The sequence below is a fragment of the Lissotriton vulgaris genome, unplaced genomic scaffold (genome assembly GCF_964263255.1).
Source record: "Lissotriton vulgaris unplaced genomic scaffold, aLisVul1.2 SCAFFOLD_518, whole genome shotgun sequence".
Classification (NCBI taxonomy): domain Eukaryota; kingdom Metazoa; phylum Chordata; class Amphibia; order Caudata; family Salamandridae; genus Lissotriton; species Lissotriton vulgaris.
In genome coordinates, this window is record NW_028243238.1 from 490,226 (window position 1) to 510,780 (window position 20,555).

A 20,555-nucleotide genomic window follows, 5' to 3' on the forward strand; every position below is an offset into this window, starting at 1 on the left:
CTGTGCTTTCTTTTTTCTCTGGACACACCTCGTTTGTGTAGACATTTGAACACCTTTCTCCTTCCCTGCCCCTCCTCATACTGTCTCTCCCTTTTCCCCCTCCTATCCTTTGTCCCTTTTTCACTGACTTCTTTTGAGCCTCTCCCATCTTCCACTGTGGTCCTTTGCTCTTCTTTGGCTTTCTCCCTTCTCCACCTTACTGAATGAATGAATGAATGAATGATTGAGATAGCATTTGTAAAGCGCCTGGTTACCCGTGGGCATCCCAGCGCTAAAAGTTACGCAAATACCAAGTCCAAAAGGCATATCAGGGGAAAAGGAGAGTTTTTAGCTGCTTACGAAAGTTCATATAGTTTGAATCTGACCGCGTGTGGAGAGGGAGGTGGTTCCAGGTCTTAGCAACATTATATGAAAAAAGGCGTCCTCCACTTCTCGTTTGTTTAATTTTTGGGACTGTCGCCAGATGTTTACTTTTGGATCTTAAAGCTCTTTTGGGCTGGTAGGGATGAATCATAACGGGAATCTTCAGGGATCCTTCTCCAGAAAGTGCTTTATGGTCAATGTACATAGCCTAAAACTGAATTCTCTCCTGGATTGGGAGCCAATGCAGAGAGACAATAGCAGGTTTGGCTGAGAGACGTTTAGGGATATTTAGGAGCAGCCGAGCTGCACAGTTCTGTACTGTCTGTAATATTTTGGTTATAGAAAATGGAGCTCCTAAATATAGAGCGTAGGGCATAATCAAGCCATGACAAAATCAGTGGCTGAACTAGCAACCTCCTAGCCATGAAAGGTAGTAAGGAGAGGATCGTCCTGATCATCCTCAAAAGGCCAAAGCAGGTGGCTGCTAGGCTCACGTAGTTAGCGTGGTTTGCGTAACTACGCACTACGTGAATTGCACGTAGCACAGTGCAAAAACTCGTAGCGGGCGTTTTTTGCCTGCTCGCGGTCCTCAACGTCAAGTTAGCGACCGCAAGCGAGCAAAATAACATCCCGCAACACTTTTTCCTCGTTCGCGATCAGCATCATCAAGTTGCCAATCGCGAGCGTGGAAAATAAACCTCCCGGCGAGATTTTCAACGCAGGAAGGTCAGGTTTCTCATTGCGAGTGTCGCGTATGCTCGCGACCGCTCGCAATGAGAAACTACCAGTCTGTGTTCAGGAAGCTGTTGCTCGAGTACAAATCTACTGGAGCGGCAGAAAACGACCACTAGCACTGTGCAAGATGCGGTTTGCACTGATTGCACAGTGCTGACAAGCATCCAGCACTGTGCAATCAGTGCGAACAGCATTTTGCACAGTGCACTATGCAGTTCGCGTAACTCGCGTAGTGCGAAGTGCACTTCGCGTAGCTACACGTAGCACTACTACGCTAACTACGCACAGGGTTACTCTTGATGTGCTTTTTCGGGACAGGGGGAGGGCCCAGAAAGTTAGGCCAGAAGGAATCTATATTGGGGGGGGCATAGTTGCCAAGGAGCATAAGTTCAGTCTTTGCCCCATTGAGCTTCAGACATGAGGTATCCATCCATCTGCCAACTTTTTCTAGGCAGGGAGTTATGCCCCGGCCAGAATTGTCCTTTTTATTAAGGGAAACGACCAACTGAGTGTCGTTCGCATAAGTGACAACCTGAACCTCAAATGGAATGACTATTTATGCCAGGGAGCACAAACTTCTAGTTAAGTACCCTCTTATTATCCTTTTTCCGATGCCTGCATACTTAGGTGCCTCTTCCTGTTCCAACTCTGTAAACATATGTCCTTCTGTATCTCAAGTTCACACCTGGGTTTCTTGGTGATCTTGTCTTCATTATCTCTTACATATGTTTTCCTTTCTACACCATGCTCTTGTTGCCTGTCTCCCAATTGTATTTCAAACTGTCATCCATCAGTGTGTCCCCCAGTTGGAATGACCATCCATCATTAGCAGTTACAAAATACTTGTTAAGACTAAAATAAGAGACTTCTAAGCCGCGTTCGATACAGTTGACCACACCCTGCTCCTCAAAGTCCTCCAGGAGAGAGCGGGTATTGAAAAGATGGTTCTAAAATGGTTCTCCTCTTTTTTCAACAACCGCACACAAAGAATAAAATCAACAGCTTTGAGTCGGACCCCCTCACCGTTAGTAGAGGAGTTCCACAAGGGTCAGTACTCTCCCCACAACTTTTCAACATATACATGGAACCCCTCACCTCACTTCTAAGGAACTCCAACATCCCATTCCACCTTTATGCGGACGACACACAACTTTATCTGGAAATCACCTCGATTGCAGACATTCACAGACTTAATGTCACACTCATTGAGGTCCAACATTGGCTCTCATCCAACCACCTCAAACTCAACCAAGAGATAACAGAAGTGCTCCTCATCTTGAATAGAGATGAAAACCCCCAAATAGTAGAATGGCTAAAAGCCATAGACGCCCTCAATGGTGCCCTTGTGCCAACGGCCTCGGTGAAATCCCTAGGGATTACCCTCGACCCCAAACTGGACATGAAAAAACGCATCTCAAAAACCGGCAAAAGTGCGTTCCTTAACCTGAAACTTCTCTACAAAATAAAACCCTTCCTCCCCCCGTAAGACCTGAAACAGGCCACTCAGGCACTGGTGCACTCCAGAATTGACTATGGTATCGCAGCACTGACTGGAACAGCAAAATCTCACCTAGGGCCTCTTACCACTACCCTCAACGCCGCAGCAAGAATGGTCACAGGAACAAAGAAATACGAGCACATCTCACCGGCACTCAAGGAACTGAAGTGGCTCCCTATCGACCAACGAGCCAGCTTCCGTACAGCCTGCCTCATGCACAAAGCCTTGCACACAGGCAAACCAGAATATCTGGCCGCCAAACTCAAAAGGGCCGGTCTGTCTAGGAACCTCAGAAGTTCCAACACGCTCCTACTCATCCACTGAAATCACGGAAACACAAAACCTCAAATAAATCCTTTGCAGGAAATGCTCCCAAGATCTGTAACTCCATCCCCCCCATATCAGAATGACCACCTCCTTCCCGAAATTCAAGATTCTACTCAAATCCCTCTTCCTCGAGCTCTCTCGACCGTAACGAGAATTCCACGATTGACTGGGGGAAGGACTGCTATTTTCCCTTCTCGATATCCCATAGCCTGAAGATGCGCTCTTGAACTCTGTTCCATATTGCTCTCAAGTTGGTGATCTGCAGACTATTATTTCCCTTTTTGCTCTTTGCTCTTGTCTACCACCCAAATTTTCTGGTTCATAACTGTACTTGCTGTGAAGCGCTCTGATACCCTCGGGTCCAGCTAGTGCTATACAAAACTTCAATAAATAAAACAGAAAGGGCCACATTTAGATCTAGGCAGACCTACCAACCCACCATCCCTTCACCATGTCTGCAGTGGTATCCTAGGTGTATCTGTGTGCTTTACAAATTCATTAATTTAGAATTAGCCCTTAATTAAAGGGGTAGCTGGACAATGGCTGTGTAATGGTGCTACTGTGGCACACATCAGCAAGCACCACTATTCTAATGCCTCTTTTCCGCCTGGACCCTTGCAAGGCCAGCTGGCGGAATGGTGCCTAGCAGAAATACACAGGCCATGGTGATAAGTGTGGCTCAAATCCACCTGAGCGACTTACCTCACTCATCTATCACTAGCAATTTAATAATCCAGCCAGGCAGTGGAGAAGAATTAGACACATATTTATTTAAATAATATTCATCTGCAGATGGGCCCTGTCAGGTCTACACCCCAAGGAGTGCATCGAGAGGACTGACTCCTCTCCTCACAGCAATACATTATAACATAGCATGGCAGAGTAAAACCACGCCCAGACTGGAAAAGTACTGGGCTCAGCAGAGGGAGAACAATGAGCTCATACATTGGGCATCTGCACCGGCGAAGGCTACCCTGTTATCTTCCCTTCAAGGACACAGAGCCGAAGCTCTGAGGAAAGAAATGCTGAAACAGGGACTTTCTGCTCATAAGGGAGGGGGGGAAACTGTACCATGAGACATTGGAGCTGCAGAGCAAATGTCAGCATTAGAAATCTGCCTGCCATAGACAAGCTTCTTGCTATTATAAGAAAGTATACAAAAATATCCTTAATGGGAACCTAACAGATAGAAGGCAATGTACTACAGCAAGTCTTCTAACTTAGAAGGCAAAAATAAGACAAAAGCTTAACCATTACAGAAACAGTTCTATCCAAATGAAGCTTGCATATAAAGAAAAATAGCTCAGTGGGTTGCAGCACATGAATAATAGGCTGTAACTGCATATTAATTTAGACACATTAGGCTAACATATGTACAACATCATTAGCAGGAAAATTACAATCTATCAATGGGAAACCCCTGGTTGAGTCCCTTGCTAGAACTGCCATTTATGCGGTATCTGCAAGGAAATAAATGGGGGTTCTCCAGGGCATGTGGGTCTCAAGAACTTTGTTAGTCCCAAATATGATATTCCCAGGATTACACGCACACCCCAACAAAAGAGGAATCCTGGGGAAACACCTGCTAAGACCTCACACATGTCTGCAACCTAGAGAAGGTAATTATTGGAATTAATAAACAGCTGCGTTGTCCAGGAGTGACTGTAGCCATATGCCCCCTATGATAACAGGATGGGAATTCCTGGAACAACCATGAGAGAAATAGAAGTAGCGTAGCTGGAAAACACAACCACCAGTCAACAGTGTTCCTCATCCCATTGAGGACCACTGTTGACTCAACGGGATGAGTGGCATTACTGGAGGTAAATGCCACTCCATAGTACTGACCCTGTAAGAATTTAGTAAGCCGTGGTAATGGCAGAAGTGACAATAGAACCATTTGATTGCTGACTTGGATTTGGCGGCTGGGTGACAGAGGTTGCCTCCCAATGCAAGATTTAAATTAGGGACTAAATGTGCACGAGTATATCACACACAAAAAATGCATTTGTGTTATGGGTGATAGCTGAAGCAACCTCAGCCTTCTGATTAGCCACAGGTAGTCAAGAGATGCGACAAGAAGTGAGGCTTGATAAAAGGAAAAAAACTTGATGTTTTGAAACATCCTTCCACCCGGCCAATTAACAGGATGACTAGGGGAACTAAGCTTTAAGAAAGAAGGATACGAAAGAAAATCAAGACGTAAAATGGAACTGGTCTGGTCATTATTTTTAGCCCAATCTGTGGAAAGAAACAAGTAATAATAAGACATCATCTTACCTTGGGCAGTTCAAAACCTAAAACTTGTAAGGGGAGACCTTAACCAAAGGAAGAAAATCAGGTCTGGACTAGTACATTATTAAACCCTAATCTTCCATGCCTGTAGAGTTGTAACAACAGCCTCATGGCATGCAACTCTACTGAAATGCTGCTGCCAGGAAGCAAATTCATTCAGCACACCCACACCACAAAGCTGTGTGGTCTCAAACAGGAAAGTTGTCGCACGGCAGCATAATGCCAAATATGAAGCAATAGTGCTTTCAATTGCGTCTGAAATGCAAAACTCTGCCCCCAGGTGAGCTGGAGCTAACAAGTTGACAATAACTTTTCCCAGAACATGAATAGCATGAAGGGACGACAGCTGTAGCTGGAAGCCAGGCTATATGAAGGAACTGCACAAACTCTAATGCCCTCTTCCATGTCGCTTACATAGATAACCCTGAGATTTAGCCAGCTCCCATGAGGTAGGGATTTATTTAAAAGTGTAAATTCTTTAGAGAGTTGTAAGGCATTTAGTTGGTGAACTCAAAGCCAACACTGGATTGAAATCAGACAGCATAAAATTAAAATGTCGAGTTTTTTCTGAGAATGCAAGCTTGGTTGAAAACTGCCGGCCAATTCAAATCTTTCCTCTAACTATTTAAATCCTACGCAATATGGGCAGGGTTTATCTAAACTAAGCCCAGCAAACGATTCCACGATTAACCCGTTCATGCACACAGATGTCAGAGGGCAACCAGAGGCACAGAAAGAGAAGCAGTGCTGTGAGTTTGGGTGCCTTATAACGGTCCATTGGATGTCTTGCACATGCCACCTCATGCTTATCAAAGCGCACGGTAACACTACTGCTCGAAATGGGGCACCTCAGTGGGGATGCGGCAAGGGGCCTTGGCCAGATTACCACTGCAGTGGCGGCTATACACAGAGCGCAAAATTGCAAGTGGGATGGTTAAACGAAAACCTGATAGCCAGGGTTTGTCGAGTGTCAGCAGAATCTCCGCACCGATGCATGAGTGAATCTACGCGGTAGTAGCCATAGCCCAGCACCTCCATGTAGTGGCACATCCCATACTGGATGTAGTCACAGGAAAAGTTGAGGGGTACAGATTCTAAAGTGGCTGTATATTTTGTTTAATGTTAGGTTGGTGCTGTATCAACCTACATGTTGATGTAATGTTGCATACATTTATGTGCAAATTAGATTATTATGAACAGTAGTGAAACACCTGACAATAAGGGTTGGTTCACTTTAATCACTCAAACTATTGTGCAAGCATTTTATTTCAATATGTTGAACTAACCATGACTTACCTAGCAAAGTAATGTGTGGCAATGTGGTTCTTGCGCCTACTCCCCTCCACTGTTCTGCTCTCCTCTGTTGGATGCTGACATCGAAATGTGTAGGACTCTGCTGCAGGAAATGTTGCGTTGTATGGCACAGGTTACTACCTTTTTACAGGCAATTTAGGGGGCATATTGCAGGGCACCCCCACTCTTCTGCAGGCAGCGAAACTGTGATTTCAGGAGTCTAATTACAGTTCTGGTGCGACTATGTGCTGTGGTATATCTCCCCACATTCAGGTTGGTGGGAGAGGTAGGGTGGTGAGAATCCATGGGCTTAGGGCATACGCGCTGTCGCCTAAGAAACATACATTAGTGTGAGGCAGCATACATTTTGCGTGTTTTTATAGTCTGCACCCATTTACCACCTGGATTTAATTGGTGGTAAATTACTTGCCCAAACGAGCTAAATAGAGACTTTTCTCCATTTGACTGACTTATACATCCAGTTTGCGAATCGGTATTAGCGATTCCCTAATTCCGACTCTGTATTTTCATTTGCAAACTTTTTCAAGTTCCGATTCATTCACAATGTAATTTTAGGTTAGCGAATGGCTTTCGTACATAGAGTAAGGTCCTTTTGGCGAATGCTAACCGATTTGCCACTCGCAAATCGCTCATACATCTGGCCCCAAGTGCAGTATACACAGAACAGAGCCCATGGTATGAGATTGGGCAAAAACTCAGTTTACATCCGATATGAATTGTACCACACCAGTCAGAATGATGTTGTAAGTGACTGTTCCCTAAGGCCATGCCCTTGACTCTACCTGGGGACTTCAAATTTCCCACCAATCAATTAAACCTATAACCAGAGAAAGCCTCTCTGGGTGAATGTTCCACAGTAATTAATTTCATCACCTGGATGTCTACCCTGTGTAAGAAGAGATAAGGATGCTTCTGTGAATAAAACTTTGTGGTTACTCAAAACCATTAAATAAGACACCACGCAACAATAAAACATTAAATGTCAAGCCAAGGGTAAAGGAGAAAACTTAAAAGTGAGTGAAAACATAAATATAATTAAAAACTTGGTTCGTTAGTCCATTTCTACCAGTCTCGAAGGTTTAAGAATCATTGTTCCAGGCTGGTGTCCTAACTATGTGGGATCATCAGTTTCTGGCGTGCCTTTTGGATAAATTTACTGAACACAGCTATGACCTTCACTGTTTCCATTGTGAATATATGGTAGACGGCCTCCTTTATAGATCTAATTCCGTGTCTAAGTAAAATTGGCTTTAAGTAAAGGTTGTGCTCAAAAGACAACCCCGGGCAGCAAAATAGGATATGTGCGAAACTCTCTTGTTTATATTTGCATAGGCGGCACTCCGACTGCCTTGTCGCAGATAGCCTTGTGGGATAAAGGTCTTTAAGGGGGAGAGGGTTTAATCTGAGCGCTAAGATCCTATTTACTGCTGGTTTGCCCACTGCTTGAGTAAGATGGGGGTTTCGAAGTCTGTACTGTCTGCGGGAGTGTTAGGGACTCATGGAAGCCTTTTGCTTCCAATGCTTCCAAGTCAGTTGAGCGCAAACAAAGCCGAACCTGTCTTTTTGTCGCATTTTTAATGGCAGCGTATTTGATTAACTCAGGGTCCAAATTATCCACTGCAAGATTCAAGGCTTGGCGGCGGCGAGGCTGTTTGACCACGGATTTCCTGCTTCCAGAAAAATGTTCTTTATACTAGATTTCAGGGAATTCTCTGGTGCCGCTGTGGTGAGGTAAAAGTATTTGCCAACCCGCCCTGCCCCTTTATTCCGAGGCATGGTGTAATCATTGGACAAGAGGCCTTAGACCAGCCTCATTTCCCTTCCCCATTCCACCAAAGGATCCCACACCATACTATTTACATTTTGCCCTAGTCCTGATTCTAAGCGCGCAGTGCTTAGTGCCACCCGTAACCAACTTTCATACAGAGGTGGGCTGGGACCCTCCATAATTTACATATCTCTCTGCGCACAATTAATACTAAACTTAGAAATAATGCTACCTGTGCCCCCCTTAATAAACTAATTAGATCGATATTGAGCCCAAAAAAACTCTAGCTAAATTCAAATTTAATTGTACCTTAAAAATTCCCTCTAGGGCCTTCTCTACCATGGACCAGAAGGGGGCCAATATAGAACAATCATAAAAAACGTGCAAATCGTCAGCTTCCACTAACCCACACCTGGAACATGATGGGGGGGGGGGATTCACAAATGTGGCTATTTTTTTGGGTGTATATTATAGCCTATTAATGGTGAAGTAATGATTTTTCTTCAGGAAAGCTGATCTAACATATTTGTATAGGAAATGGAGAGATGTGTCATAGAGAGCTGCCGCTGAGTCTTCCAGCCTAGAAGTATTCCAGATATGGTACATTGGGGGGGCCTGCGATTCCTCATCCTCCAGCATTTTCCTGTACCAGAGTCCTACTTCCTTTTTCATCGGACTCGTTGATTGGAGTGAAGACTCAACATCCCAGTTTCCACCTATATTATCCCTTTCAGCGGCAAACCAGGAGCAGATCTGAATGTACTTGAATCTTGAAAAGGAGTCCCCAATCTTTGATCTCAAAACCTCCCAAGGTAACACCCCCTCTGAGGGTACTATATCTGACCATATTATTATCCCTGCTCTCCTAATAGGAAGAGAGAGACTGTCATCGAAGCAGGGCGGCAACCCCGGGGAGTCCCAGATTCGGGCAAGATCTGAATAATATTTTATGCCCCATTTCTCCTTAACTCTAAGCCAGACTAGAAGTGCTTGTTTCAATACCTTTAGGCGCACCTTTTTGTCGTATTTTGGCGCACCAAACTTATAAAGGAACCCAGAGCCCCCACTCTCTTGTTCCACCATTGTGTTCAATACCCGCCCCCAGTTAGAATCATCGGGGCTGGACAGGAGGCATCGGATGTTTTTCAGTTGAAAGGCAAAAGAGTGCGAAAGGATATCCGGAAGCGCAAGCCCTCCCTTCCTCAATCTTCTTTTTAGCTTTTTCCAGGAGACCCTAGAGTTCTTATTGGCCCATATGAAACTGCCTATTTTCCCCTGGATTTTAGCCAAAAGTTTGTGCGGGAAGGTCAATGGGATCATATTAAATAAGTATGTCAGCTTTGACAATATTACCATTTTAACCAGATTAACCCGGCCATAAATTGTGAGTTTAAGGTTCTGCCATCTCAGCAGAAGATCATCAATATCCTTCGTCACCTTCTTAATGTTAATCTGTGGTATGGTATTGAGATCCGGTGTTATTATTATTCCCAGGAATCTAAACTGCTTACTTTGGGCTCCCCTCCAGTTATCCACCCCCAGCACATTATTTCCGTTTTTGAGTTATTACTCATATACCCTGAGTATTGGCCAAAGTCCTTCATTGTCTCTTCCACTCTGGGGAGTACCTCCATCAGGCTATCAATATAGATTAACAGATCGTCAGCATATAGTGCCAACTTACAACTAAAATTTCCAGCCCTAAAGGGTGTGACCCGGTCGTCCATTCGAAGTGCTTGCGCCAAGGGCTCAATGTAAAGGTCGAATAGGATGGGCGAGATAGGGCACCCCTGCCTCGTTCCTCTCCTTACACTGAAACGTGAAGTTAATAGACCATTTAGTAGAATTACGGCGGATGCACCCTCATAGCAGTCCCTCAATGTCTTAATAAAGGTTGTCCCAAAACCCATTGAGGTCAGTACATCCCACAAAAAGCCCCAGTTAACACAGTCGAAAGCCTTGGCCGCGTCATAGGCCGCGATTGCCAAGGGTTCCGAGCGTGCCTCTGCTAAATCTATACTTCCAATCAGCTGGAGGGTTAAATCATGTATATGTCTCCCAGGGACAAACCCTTTTTGATCGGGATTTATAAGTTGTGGAATTTACTTTGCCAATCTCCCTGCCAAAACACTAGTAAAGATCTTATAGTCCGCATTTAGCAGGGAGATGGGTCTAAAAGAATCAGCCTTGAGGGGATCCTTCCCAGGTTTTAATATTAACACGATTATGGACTCCTTCCATGAGGGGGGTGCCCTACCCTCCGGACTATGGATGTAGTTAAATAAATCACACAGCTGTGACGCAAAGATGTCCTGTAGTACTTTATACAACTCTCCAGGAAGGGCGTCCGGGCCAGCCGCTTTATTGTTTTTTATTTTCTTAATATAAACTCCAATTTCTTCCTGCGTAAAGGGACTATTGAGGACTTCTCGACCTTGGTTTGTTAATGTTGGCAAGACCTTACTCTCCAGCCAACGTAGGGTGTTGTCTGAATCCTGTGCCAATTCATCTTTTTCATATAGTTTAGAGAACAGGGAGAGTATATGTTCTTCCATATCCACCTGCTGAGATGATATGGTTCCCTGATTATCAATAATTAGGCTATTTATGTTGTTTCGGACCCTGTCTGCTCTTATTTTACTTGCCAGAATAGCCCCCGCCTTCTCTCCGTACTCATAGTTCTCCATGGCATGGGCTGTCCATTGTGCTTTAATTTTTAAGTCCATCAGCCCACGATATTCCAGCCGGTGATGTTCTAGGTCGGCTATAACCTGTGGCAAATTGTCTGGGTGGACACCGTGGCTTTTAATTATCTATCAATGCGATTTTATTTTCCAGATTTTTAAGTTTGAGAGCCTCCTCCTTATTACTGGCACTAGTAAGGCTGTGAATTTGACCTCTAATATAGGCCTTATACGTGTCCCAGACGAACTCGATTGGGGCGGAGCCAACATTATCTGAAAAATAGTTATTAGTTGCTGTAATAATAGAAGTGACTATGTCTTGATTACAAAGTACAGACCTCTTTAGAGTCCATCTGATGGAAGTTCGACTAGTGCTACCCATCCTAGATGTAAATATAATAGGAGCATGGTCTGAAAGGATCTTCGGAAGTATTTTAATGTCATGTATAGACTCCAGGCCTAGCCTGTCTACCAAGACATAATTCAATCTTGAGGCATGCCCGCGTTTTTTGCTGAAATACGTAAAACCCGGTGTAGCCTCCCCCTTAATCCTCCAAAGGTCACTAAGCCCCACCTCATGCATCATAGTAATCATAGCTCGTCTAGAACGCGGGGTGGTAACATGGTGACTGTAATTAGATCGGTCCTGTTGAGGATCTAGAAGTACATTAATGCCCCCCCCTATAATCACAGGGGAGGTAGCCCCCGTTACAATGGACTGAACTCTGAGTAACCAGGTAGGGTCGTCCATGTTAGGGCCATAGTAGGAAACTATGGTCCATTCACTGCCACTAAAATTGACCTGTGCCAGAACCCATCTGCCTGACTGGTCCGTAGATGTTGATTTTTATGCACCCTCTAATCCCAGCCTTTATCAAGATTGCAACACCCTTGTTTACCCCAGTTTGGCCCAAACAACAAAATGCACCTATCCATCTCAATTTCCCAAAGATCTCTTTACTTTCGGTAGAGCTTAGATGAGTTTCCTGAAGCAGAATGACTTTGGCCGGAGATTGTTCCAGGAAACTCATAATCATCCTCCTTGAAGCCCGATTTTAGTATGATCTAATAATACCAAGTCGTCGGCGTACTGCAATAATTGAATCTTGGTGTGGGCAAGCTGAGGTGTTGCTAGTGATGTTCCTGTCAAAGCTTTTCCCATGTCTGCGGTGTATAGGTTGAATAACATCGGAGCTAAGATGCATCCTTGCTTCAGTCCGCGATTGGTATCGATTTTCTCTGTGGCTGCTGTATTTGAGAGTTTGATTCTAACCCACGTTCCTGAGATGCTTCTGTGTACTATCTTACTCCTGCAGGAGCTAGCAAGGGAATGATGGTCAGGCATTATGTGGCAAAGCATTTAATAGTGAAAGGTAGTAAAATTGTTATGCCTCCTTTTGGATCATGTGACTCATATGTATTAACTTTTGCCCTCATTACGACTTTTATAGGTATTTATTAGTTTTACACCCAATGCATGTTATCTAATCAAGGTTAGACATCCTACAACATCACTCGTGATATCTCATAGCATGGGATGCCATTTTCATCACTTATACTCTCCCTGAGTTAGTCCTCTTTAATCATGAACTTGGAAAAGCATTGATATTCATATAAAGACCTTCAGACACACAGCTCAATTTGCCATGTACTCTATCACCAACAAGCGTTGGCAATGCTAGTAGGTCTGGCTTTAATGTGCTGCACCTTGCACTCTCACAGGCATACTGTTGACCCTGTATTAATATTAACAGAGTCTTTAACAACTGGTGTACTGGGAATACAATCCAGACCCAAGAAAGAGCATTGTCTTGCTCCGTTGTGATGAACATGGGCACAACCAACACAGCATGAGAAGAGAAATGAAGCATGGGCATGTACAATTAAAGATGCGATATTGAAGTGCCAGGAACTGCCTTGTGCACTATACAAAGTGTTGTAAATAAGAACAAGTTTATTTATTGGTTACCTGTGTAGGTAGTCCATCTGGGATTTAACAGAAGTGTGTTGAGATAAATTAAGGAACAAACGTGGCAGGCGCAGCTTTCACAGTTAGGTGGTCATAGATAAGATGTGATAAGAGCAGGTAGCCCATGTAAGTCTGCATTCCTACAATTCAAAACAGGATGGAATAGGTGCATGGGTCACCAACCATCTCCCTTTTGCCCTTCAAAATGGAGTAACATTTACCAGCCGTCTTATTGACTTGCAGTCAGACGGTAAGATCAACTTTGATAGTAAGATCATAACTCTTTTGACATAGAGGCAGAGGTTGAGCCAGTGACCACCTGACAGAGGTTCAATCTGAATCCCTAGAACCCACACCTCTGTTTTATCTGCATTAATGTTCAAAATATTAGTGGTCATCCAACAAACGAATGAAGTAAGACATTCCCAAATGTTATGGGGAAGGTCAGAGTTACTACTTCTTTGTTATGTTTGGAATTGAGAATCAGCAGCATAGTTCAAAAAAAGTCGAGCCATATATTATTCACAGAGTATGGTTCACACATTTTCCATTTCCCCCCATCCCTGTGAAGAGTAGAATTAGGTCTTTTTGGTCCTGATGAAATGCCAAGATCCATTATGGACTGTAACAAGCATGAAACATGTTGACCTTGTTATCCCCTACCTCTGTAGCTAAATAGACCATTAAATATATTCTATGCTCACGTCACGTTTTTATACTTGAAAAAGGACTCTAGAATTAAAACATTATTTCCTGCCCGGATCACTTTAGCCAATTTTAACACACTTTTCCTTCACCCATTCGACTCACATTTCACCACTCACCCATGGAACATACATCAGCAAAAAAAGAGAATATCTCTGGTAAAGAGCCCTCTTGAGGGGCCCGTTGTGCATTTCTGTGCCGGCCCACGAGGAGATGCCTGATGATGAAGCATGACACCTCTCGGGGTGTGTGAGGGCCCTTGCTCCTTCAAGGAGCACTCCCCTCCACCTGCTAGACCTAGCTTCCCACTTAGGAACAGCACACTCTGTTTTCACCACTGACGGGGCATGTGTGCTGGACCTTATAAAAGCCCCAGTCCCTCCTCTCTTATTTTGGAATGGAGTATCAACAGCATAGTTTTAAAAAAGTCAAGTCAAAGAACAAAATATACACTCAAATGGGTTAAATAAATGATAAGAAACTCCACAAAATACATAATAATTTTTAAGAAATCAATGTCAGTGTTTTTACTTTTAAAAAGATAAAGTACATTAATAAATAAAATGACAAAGATACATAATGGAAACGCTACCTTGCTAGTGCCTCATGAACTACATATTTGTGTCAGAGGCCTCTTGATGGTAAACAATGTATAGCCCCTACCTACGGCGTTTGTCAAGGAGTTAACAAAAGTAAATTCTTCCTATTGTATTTGCTGCAGAGCTCACATTGTAAAACCCTTTCTTTTGCAATTGCCAGAGTTGACAATGCAAACAATGCGAAATCTTACTCTAAAGCAAATGAGACAGCATAGTCCAACGCTGACTCAGAGAGGTGCTGTGTGCTAGAAATTCAGGACTGGGCAACACACAAAGCACAAGTAAAAAATAAGCATCCAACCAATGTGTTTTTAAAAAAAAATGAAAAGTAATGAACACACAAGTAAATACCAAACTCAAAATGACAAATATTTACAAGATTGCAAGTGGAATTTTAAAATGGATTCCTTCCCTTAAGGGGCTTTCTTATTAACACAGTGAAAATCCTATACCCTAAAGAAAGATCAAAGAGGGCAACTACCCCTTTAAATGTAGTCTGCTCCCTTTATCATTGAGGTATTATGTGACAATTTGTGCACCAGCAGGCTCAAATCCTAAAAAAACAGCAATACTTCTATAGGGGATTACTGGAAAACATGAGGCTTTTCATAATCAAAAAGGTTTAAGCTAAATGCTTTGTCAAGTCCTTCAAATGTAAAATGGGAGGTTTGATTATAGCATTATTAATAAACAAATCCTATTATTTTTAACATGAAAATAAATAAGCATGGCCATGTTGTCTTGGCATGGACAGACCCACCAAATATTTTAGGAAGACTCAAAATATAGATTGACTTGAAGCCTAAATCTCTCTCTGGAGATAGCAAGCATTTTCCAGGGCCAGACCAAGAAAAGGGATATATATTTTAAAACTCTTCCTATTGCATTTGCCACCGATTCCACAATGTAAATCCCTTTCATATGGTATTTGACAGATAGTTAAAAAATTGTAAAGCCATTTTCTGGTGCATTTGTCAGACTTCACAATATAGAACCCCCCTAACAAATTGTAGCCTTTTCTTAGAACACCTTTGGAACTCTTAGAACATAATCTTTCTTGCAACTACGTGCATAATACACCTGGACTGACACAGTAACCTATTTAGAACAACTTATTTTCATAATATTGTTTTCTCCACAAGGTACAGTTTTCATTTACCATATCTCACCTGCTTTAATGTTTCTTGAAGTATAAATAATACTAATTTGGCAGAAATAGGTAGACTATGTATCCCTATATTATAAACCCATTTACAAGGCCCAGCAACACATCTTATATTTAAAAGCTTCTGTTTTTGTCAGCTTCAACTTATAGCTCGAAACATGTTAATTATATGTACTAAATGAGCAGCACACTTTTCCAGGTTCAAAAGCAAAGTAGGCCACTGGCATATGCAAGACTTTTACAATCAGAGTATTTCTCCACCACCCACTATTGTGTCTTTCAAGATAATGCTAGGGAAAGTCAGATAGACTAGGCAAGAAAAGACATTTCTGAGATCTCTTTCCAAAGGAAAATATATAGAAATTAATCCATTACTCATAACTTTAGACTTCATTCTTCTCTATAATGAGGTAATAATTGAAATAAACAATCCGGGTCATTGAAAACTTGGAGAGTCTTGAATAGAAAAGGCTATCAGTCTTTGTCAAAGGCATTCTCCCAATCCAAGCTAAATTCCACATTTGGTATTCAATTATTACGACAAAGTGTTCTGATGTTACCAACACTGTGTGTACTAGCGCAACACAGATTCAGTTTTACACCTGCTTGTGATCTTGACCAAACTCCCTAACTAACTGGTCTATACTGCCTCATAGTTTTAACTTTGAGGTAATCCATTATGTTAATTCTTAGTTTCTCATCTAGTAGTGCATCGCACACTGCTACTCTCTCATCTGTTTTTCACAAAGTGATGAATTGCCACTTGTTTTTTTAACCTGCTTGCATTTTGATTCTTCTTTATTTTTCTTATATTTACATCCTTTAGATTTGTTTACGCTTGTTATCTGTGTCTGGCTCAAAAATACATGAGGTTTTCCTAGTCTTGTTTACAGGAAATTGTCACTTTGCAATTTAGCTTTCTAAAATGTGTCTTATGCTTTGCAGATCTTTATTGTGTAATCATAGTTCATGATATTCCTATCATGTAGCAATACCTGTGCCGTGAAAATTAACTATACAAAGGTCGGAGAATTGTTTGTCTGTATAAAGTGCTAATAAAATTTTAGAGAAATATGGTACCCTAAGTGCCTGTGCTCCTGTCTTTTTCACATCCTAGAATGGCCAGCACACAGAAATTTCCTGAAGCGCCTGATGCTCGAAGGAGAAAGCAAGTGTTCAGATTCCAATGCGAAGAAGAGATTTTGGAGCATGCCCAGCACTGCCATACACTGTGAGTTGGGCACGGAATTTAGACAGAATTTTAACTTGGTATAATATATAATGATGGTGGTTATGAGTATTTTAAGTTTGTAAATTAATTAATCCAAAACTGGAGGTCGGGATACGCACTCCTGAAGTGATGTTAGTTTGATTCTTTCTATGTAGGTCAGTGGTGCTCGTGAGGTTGAACCCTCTGTACTTGGGTGAAGTATAAATATCTAATGCACTGTTCTGTCAAGAAAAGTGTCTCCCCAGAGCACTCGAAATCCAAAAAAGTTCAAATAAGTTCAAAATAAGTTCAAGAAACGTGTGAATTAGTTTCAATCTTTTTCTTTACTTGTGCATTTTCATGATTCTTCTCATTGTATACACGTATTCAAATCATTGGCCCAATGCATTTCGGGCTATGCCCTTCTTCGGGGGCCCTGTGTAATCCTAGAATGTTAACAATAAAGTACAGTTTCAAAAAGCAAGTATTTTAAACATAAACATGTGTTCAGGTTAAGTCAATATTCAACATATTCAACATATTGCCACATGCAACGGGGGTAGAAAATCAGAGTTCGAGGTCTAACATTTATGCTAATGTTGCGAGAATGGGGGTGCTCGTTAGTCTATACTCCGAAAGTGCGGGAAATTGGGAGTGTCTAAGGAAAGGCGGAGTTGGCCACGTTAAAAAGTGCTCATGAAATCGTGCTTGTCAAACCTGTTCAGGCGAAAAATGTAGTCGCGCTGATGTGAGAAAGTTATCTGTAAACGAACGGAAAACAGCAAGCGTTAGGTTGCAGGTCTGTAATTGACAGGCTTACCGGGTAAAGTAATCTGTCCGAGTCCGCGAGGGATTCCGGTTGATTTGTTAATGATCGGATGTGCTTCCGCGTTCTGTGTGTTTGGATCGGGTCGCGAAGCTCCTTAAATGTAAGGGCGACGCTGATACGTCAAACTGTGTGTGTTAGTAACGAGCGTTGGGATTGGTCGACTCGTGATCATGTGTTTATACACGTGGGAACGCGATGTTTACATTTCTATGTCGATACTGCGAACAGTGTTACGGCAGGCAGAAGAAGGTCTAAATAATAGTGGCAGAAGAAGGTATTAATAACAGTGGCGTTTGTTAAAAATGAGGATTGGTGCAGGGAACAAAGATGAAAAAGATAATGATAGTGACAGTGAATATTCTAATCGTGTAAATGGAGCATACACAACAATAGCATATAAAGAAAATATCTTAGGTCTGTCAGCAAGTGTTTAGATCAAAAGCATGTGATTACAAATAGCAACTGAATTCTAAACGTTCATTGAGTCCTCTTGGAACTGTCGATGACAGTTTATTGATCCAATAAAGTTCACGTCTTAACAGATGTTGATCATTGTCTCTCCCTGGAAGTAAGGGAACTGTTTCTAAAATACAAAATTTCAACTGGCTTGGGTTGTGATGGTGGTCATTAAAGTGTACTGCCACGGTGGATTTGTTGGATTTGAGGCGAATGTTGCTGCGATGTTCTGTCAATCTAGTTTTTATTTTCCTGGATGTTTTGCCCACATATGGGAGTCCACATGGACATTTCAACATATATACAAGATTGGAACTATCACAAGTGCCATTGACTTTGAGTTTGATTTTGCTCCCACTTGATGGGTGGTTGATTTCATTCCCTTTGATGATGGAATTACAATTTCCACAGTTGTGGCAGGCCATCGTGCCCTTGTATGATTGCAGAAGTTCTGTGACCTTGGGTTTTAGTAATTCTTTTAAGTTTCTCGTCCTTTTATATGCAAATCTTGGGTTTGAGGAAAAAATTCCCTTGAAATCTTCTTCCAGGGCCAGTAACGGCCAATGTTTTAGAATGTTTTTTTTGATGTTATAACTCCTTGTGGAGTATTTTGAAATGAACACTGATCTTTGTTCCTCCCTTGCAGTGGATGGTGTCAAGAGTTGTTGTCTGTTCATGTGTTTAATTCTCTCCACAGCTGGTCCCAGTATGGCTTCTGGGTATCCCCGGTCCTTAAATTTCTTTATCATATTTTCTTTTTGCTCTTCATATAGTTGTTGAGAGGAGGCAATGCGTTTGACGCGTAGCAGTTGTGAGTACGGAAGATGGTTTTTTAATGGAGGTTGATGGAAACTTTGGTAGTGTAACAAGTTGTTTTTGTCCGTGGATTTCTGAAATACTGTGGTAAGTAGTTTGTCATTATCTTTGATGATTAGTACATCTAGAAAAGATAGTTGGTTGTGATTGATATCATAGGTGAATTGAATCCGGTCATTGACATTATTGAGTTCTTGGATGGCTGATATTAATTGAGTGGTTGATCCTTTCCATAATAGGAAAATATCATCTATATATCTCTTGTACAGTATGAGATTGTTTTTCCATGATTGGTTGTTGAGAATGTGCTCTGTTTCGAAGTGGTGCATAAAGATGTTGGCATATGCATATATGGCATATCTCATACTGTACAAGAGATATATAGATGATATTTTCCTATTATGGAAAGGATCAACCACTCAATTAATATCAGCCATCCAAGAACTCAATAATGTCAATGACCGGATTCAATTCACCTATGATATCAATCACAACCAACTATCTTTTCTAGATGTACTAATCATCAAAGACAATGACAAACTACTTACCACAGTATTTCAGAAATCCACGGACAAAAACAACTTGTTACACTACCAAAGTTTCCATCAACCTCCTTTAAAAAACCATCTTCCATACTCACAACTGCTACGCGTCAAACGCATTGCCTCATCTCAACAACTATATGAAGAGCAAAAAGAAAATATGATAAAGAAATTTAAGGACCGGGGATACCCAGAAGCCATACTGGGACCAGCTGTGGAGAGAATTAAACACATGAACAGACAACAACTCTTGACACCATCCACTGCAAGGGAGGAACAAAGATCAGTGTTCATTTCAAAATACTCCACAAGGAGTTATGACATAAAAAAAAACATTCTAAAACATTGGCCGTTACTGGCCCTGGAAGAAGATTTCAAGGGAATTTTTTCCTCGAACCCAAGATTTGCATATAAAAGGACGAGAAACTTAAAAGAATTACTAAAACCCAAGGTCACAGAACTTCCGCAATCATACAAGGGCACGATGGCCTGCCACAACTGTGGAAATTGTAATTCCATCATCAAAGGGAATGAAATCAACCACCCATCAAGTGGGAGCAAAATCAAACTCAAAGTCAATGGCACTTGTGATAGTTACAATCTTGTATATATGTTGAAATGTCCATGTGGACTCCCATATGTGGGCAAAACATCCAGGAAAATAAAAACTAGATTGACAGAACATCGCAGCAACATTCGCCTCAAATCCAACAAATCCACCGTGGCAGTACACTTTAATGACCACCATCACAACCCAAGCCAGTTGAAATTTTGTATTTTAGAAACAGTTCCCTTACTTCCAGGGAGAGACAATGATCAACATCTGTTAAGACGTGAACTTTATTGGATCAATAAACTGTCATCGACAGTTCCAAGAGGACTCAATGAACGTTTAGAATTCAGTTGCTATTTGTAATCACATGCTTTTGATCTAAACACTTGCTGTCAGATCTAAGATATTTTCTTTATATGCTATTGTTGTGTATGCTCCATTTACACGATTAGAATATTCACTGTCACTATCATTATCTTTTTCATCTTTGTTCCCTGCACCAATCCTCATTTTTAACAAACACCACTGTTATTAATACCTTCTTCTGCCACTATTATTTAGACCTTCTTCTGCCTGCCGTAACACTGTTCGCAGTATCGACATAGAAATGTAAACATCGCGTTCCCACGTGTATAAACACATGATCACGAGTCGACCAATCCCAACGCTCGTTACTAACACACACAGTTTGACGTATCAGCGTCGCCCTTACATTTAAGGAGCTTCG

General features: G+C 42.0%; 1 protein-coding gene across 1 annotated transcript in view; it reads left to right on the top strand.

Moving 5' to 3' along the window:
• Positions 1-20,555, top strand: part of LOC147668654 (uncharacterized) — a 574,419-nt gene that overhangs the window by 207,099 nt on the left and 346,765 nt on the right. Inside the window, exon 12 of the mRNA XM_086948545.1 lies at positions 16,540-16,653. Coding sequence (XP_086804671.1) covers positions 16,540-16,653 — 114 coding nt within the window. The remainder of the gene's footprint in view (positions 1-16,539; positions 16,654-20,555) is intronic.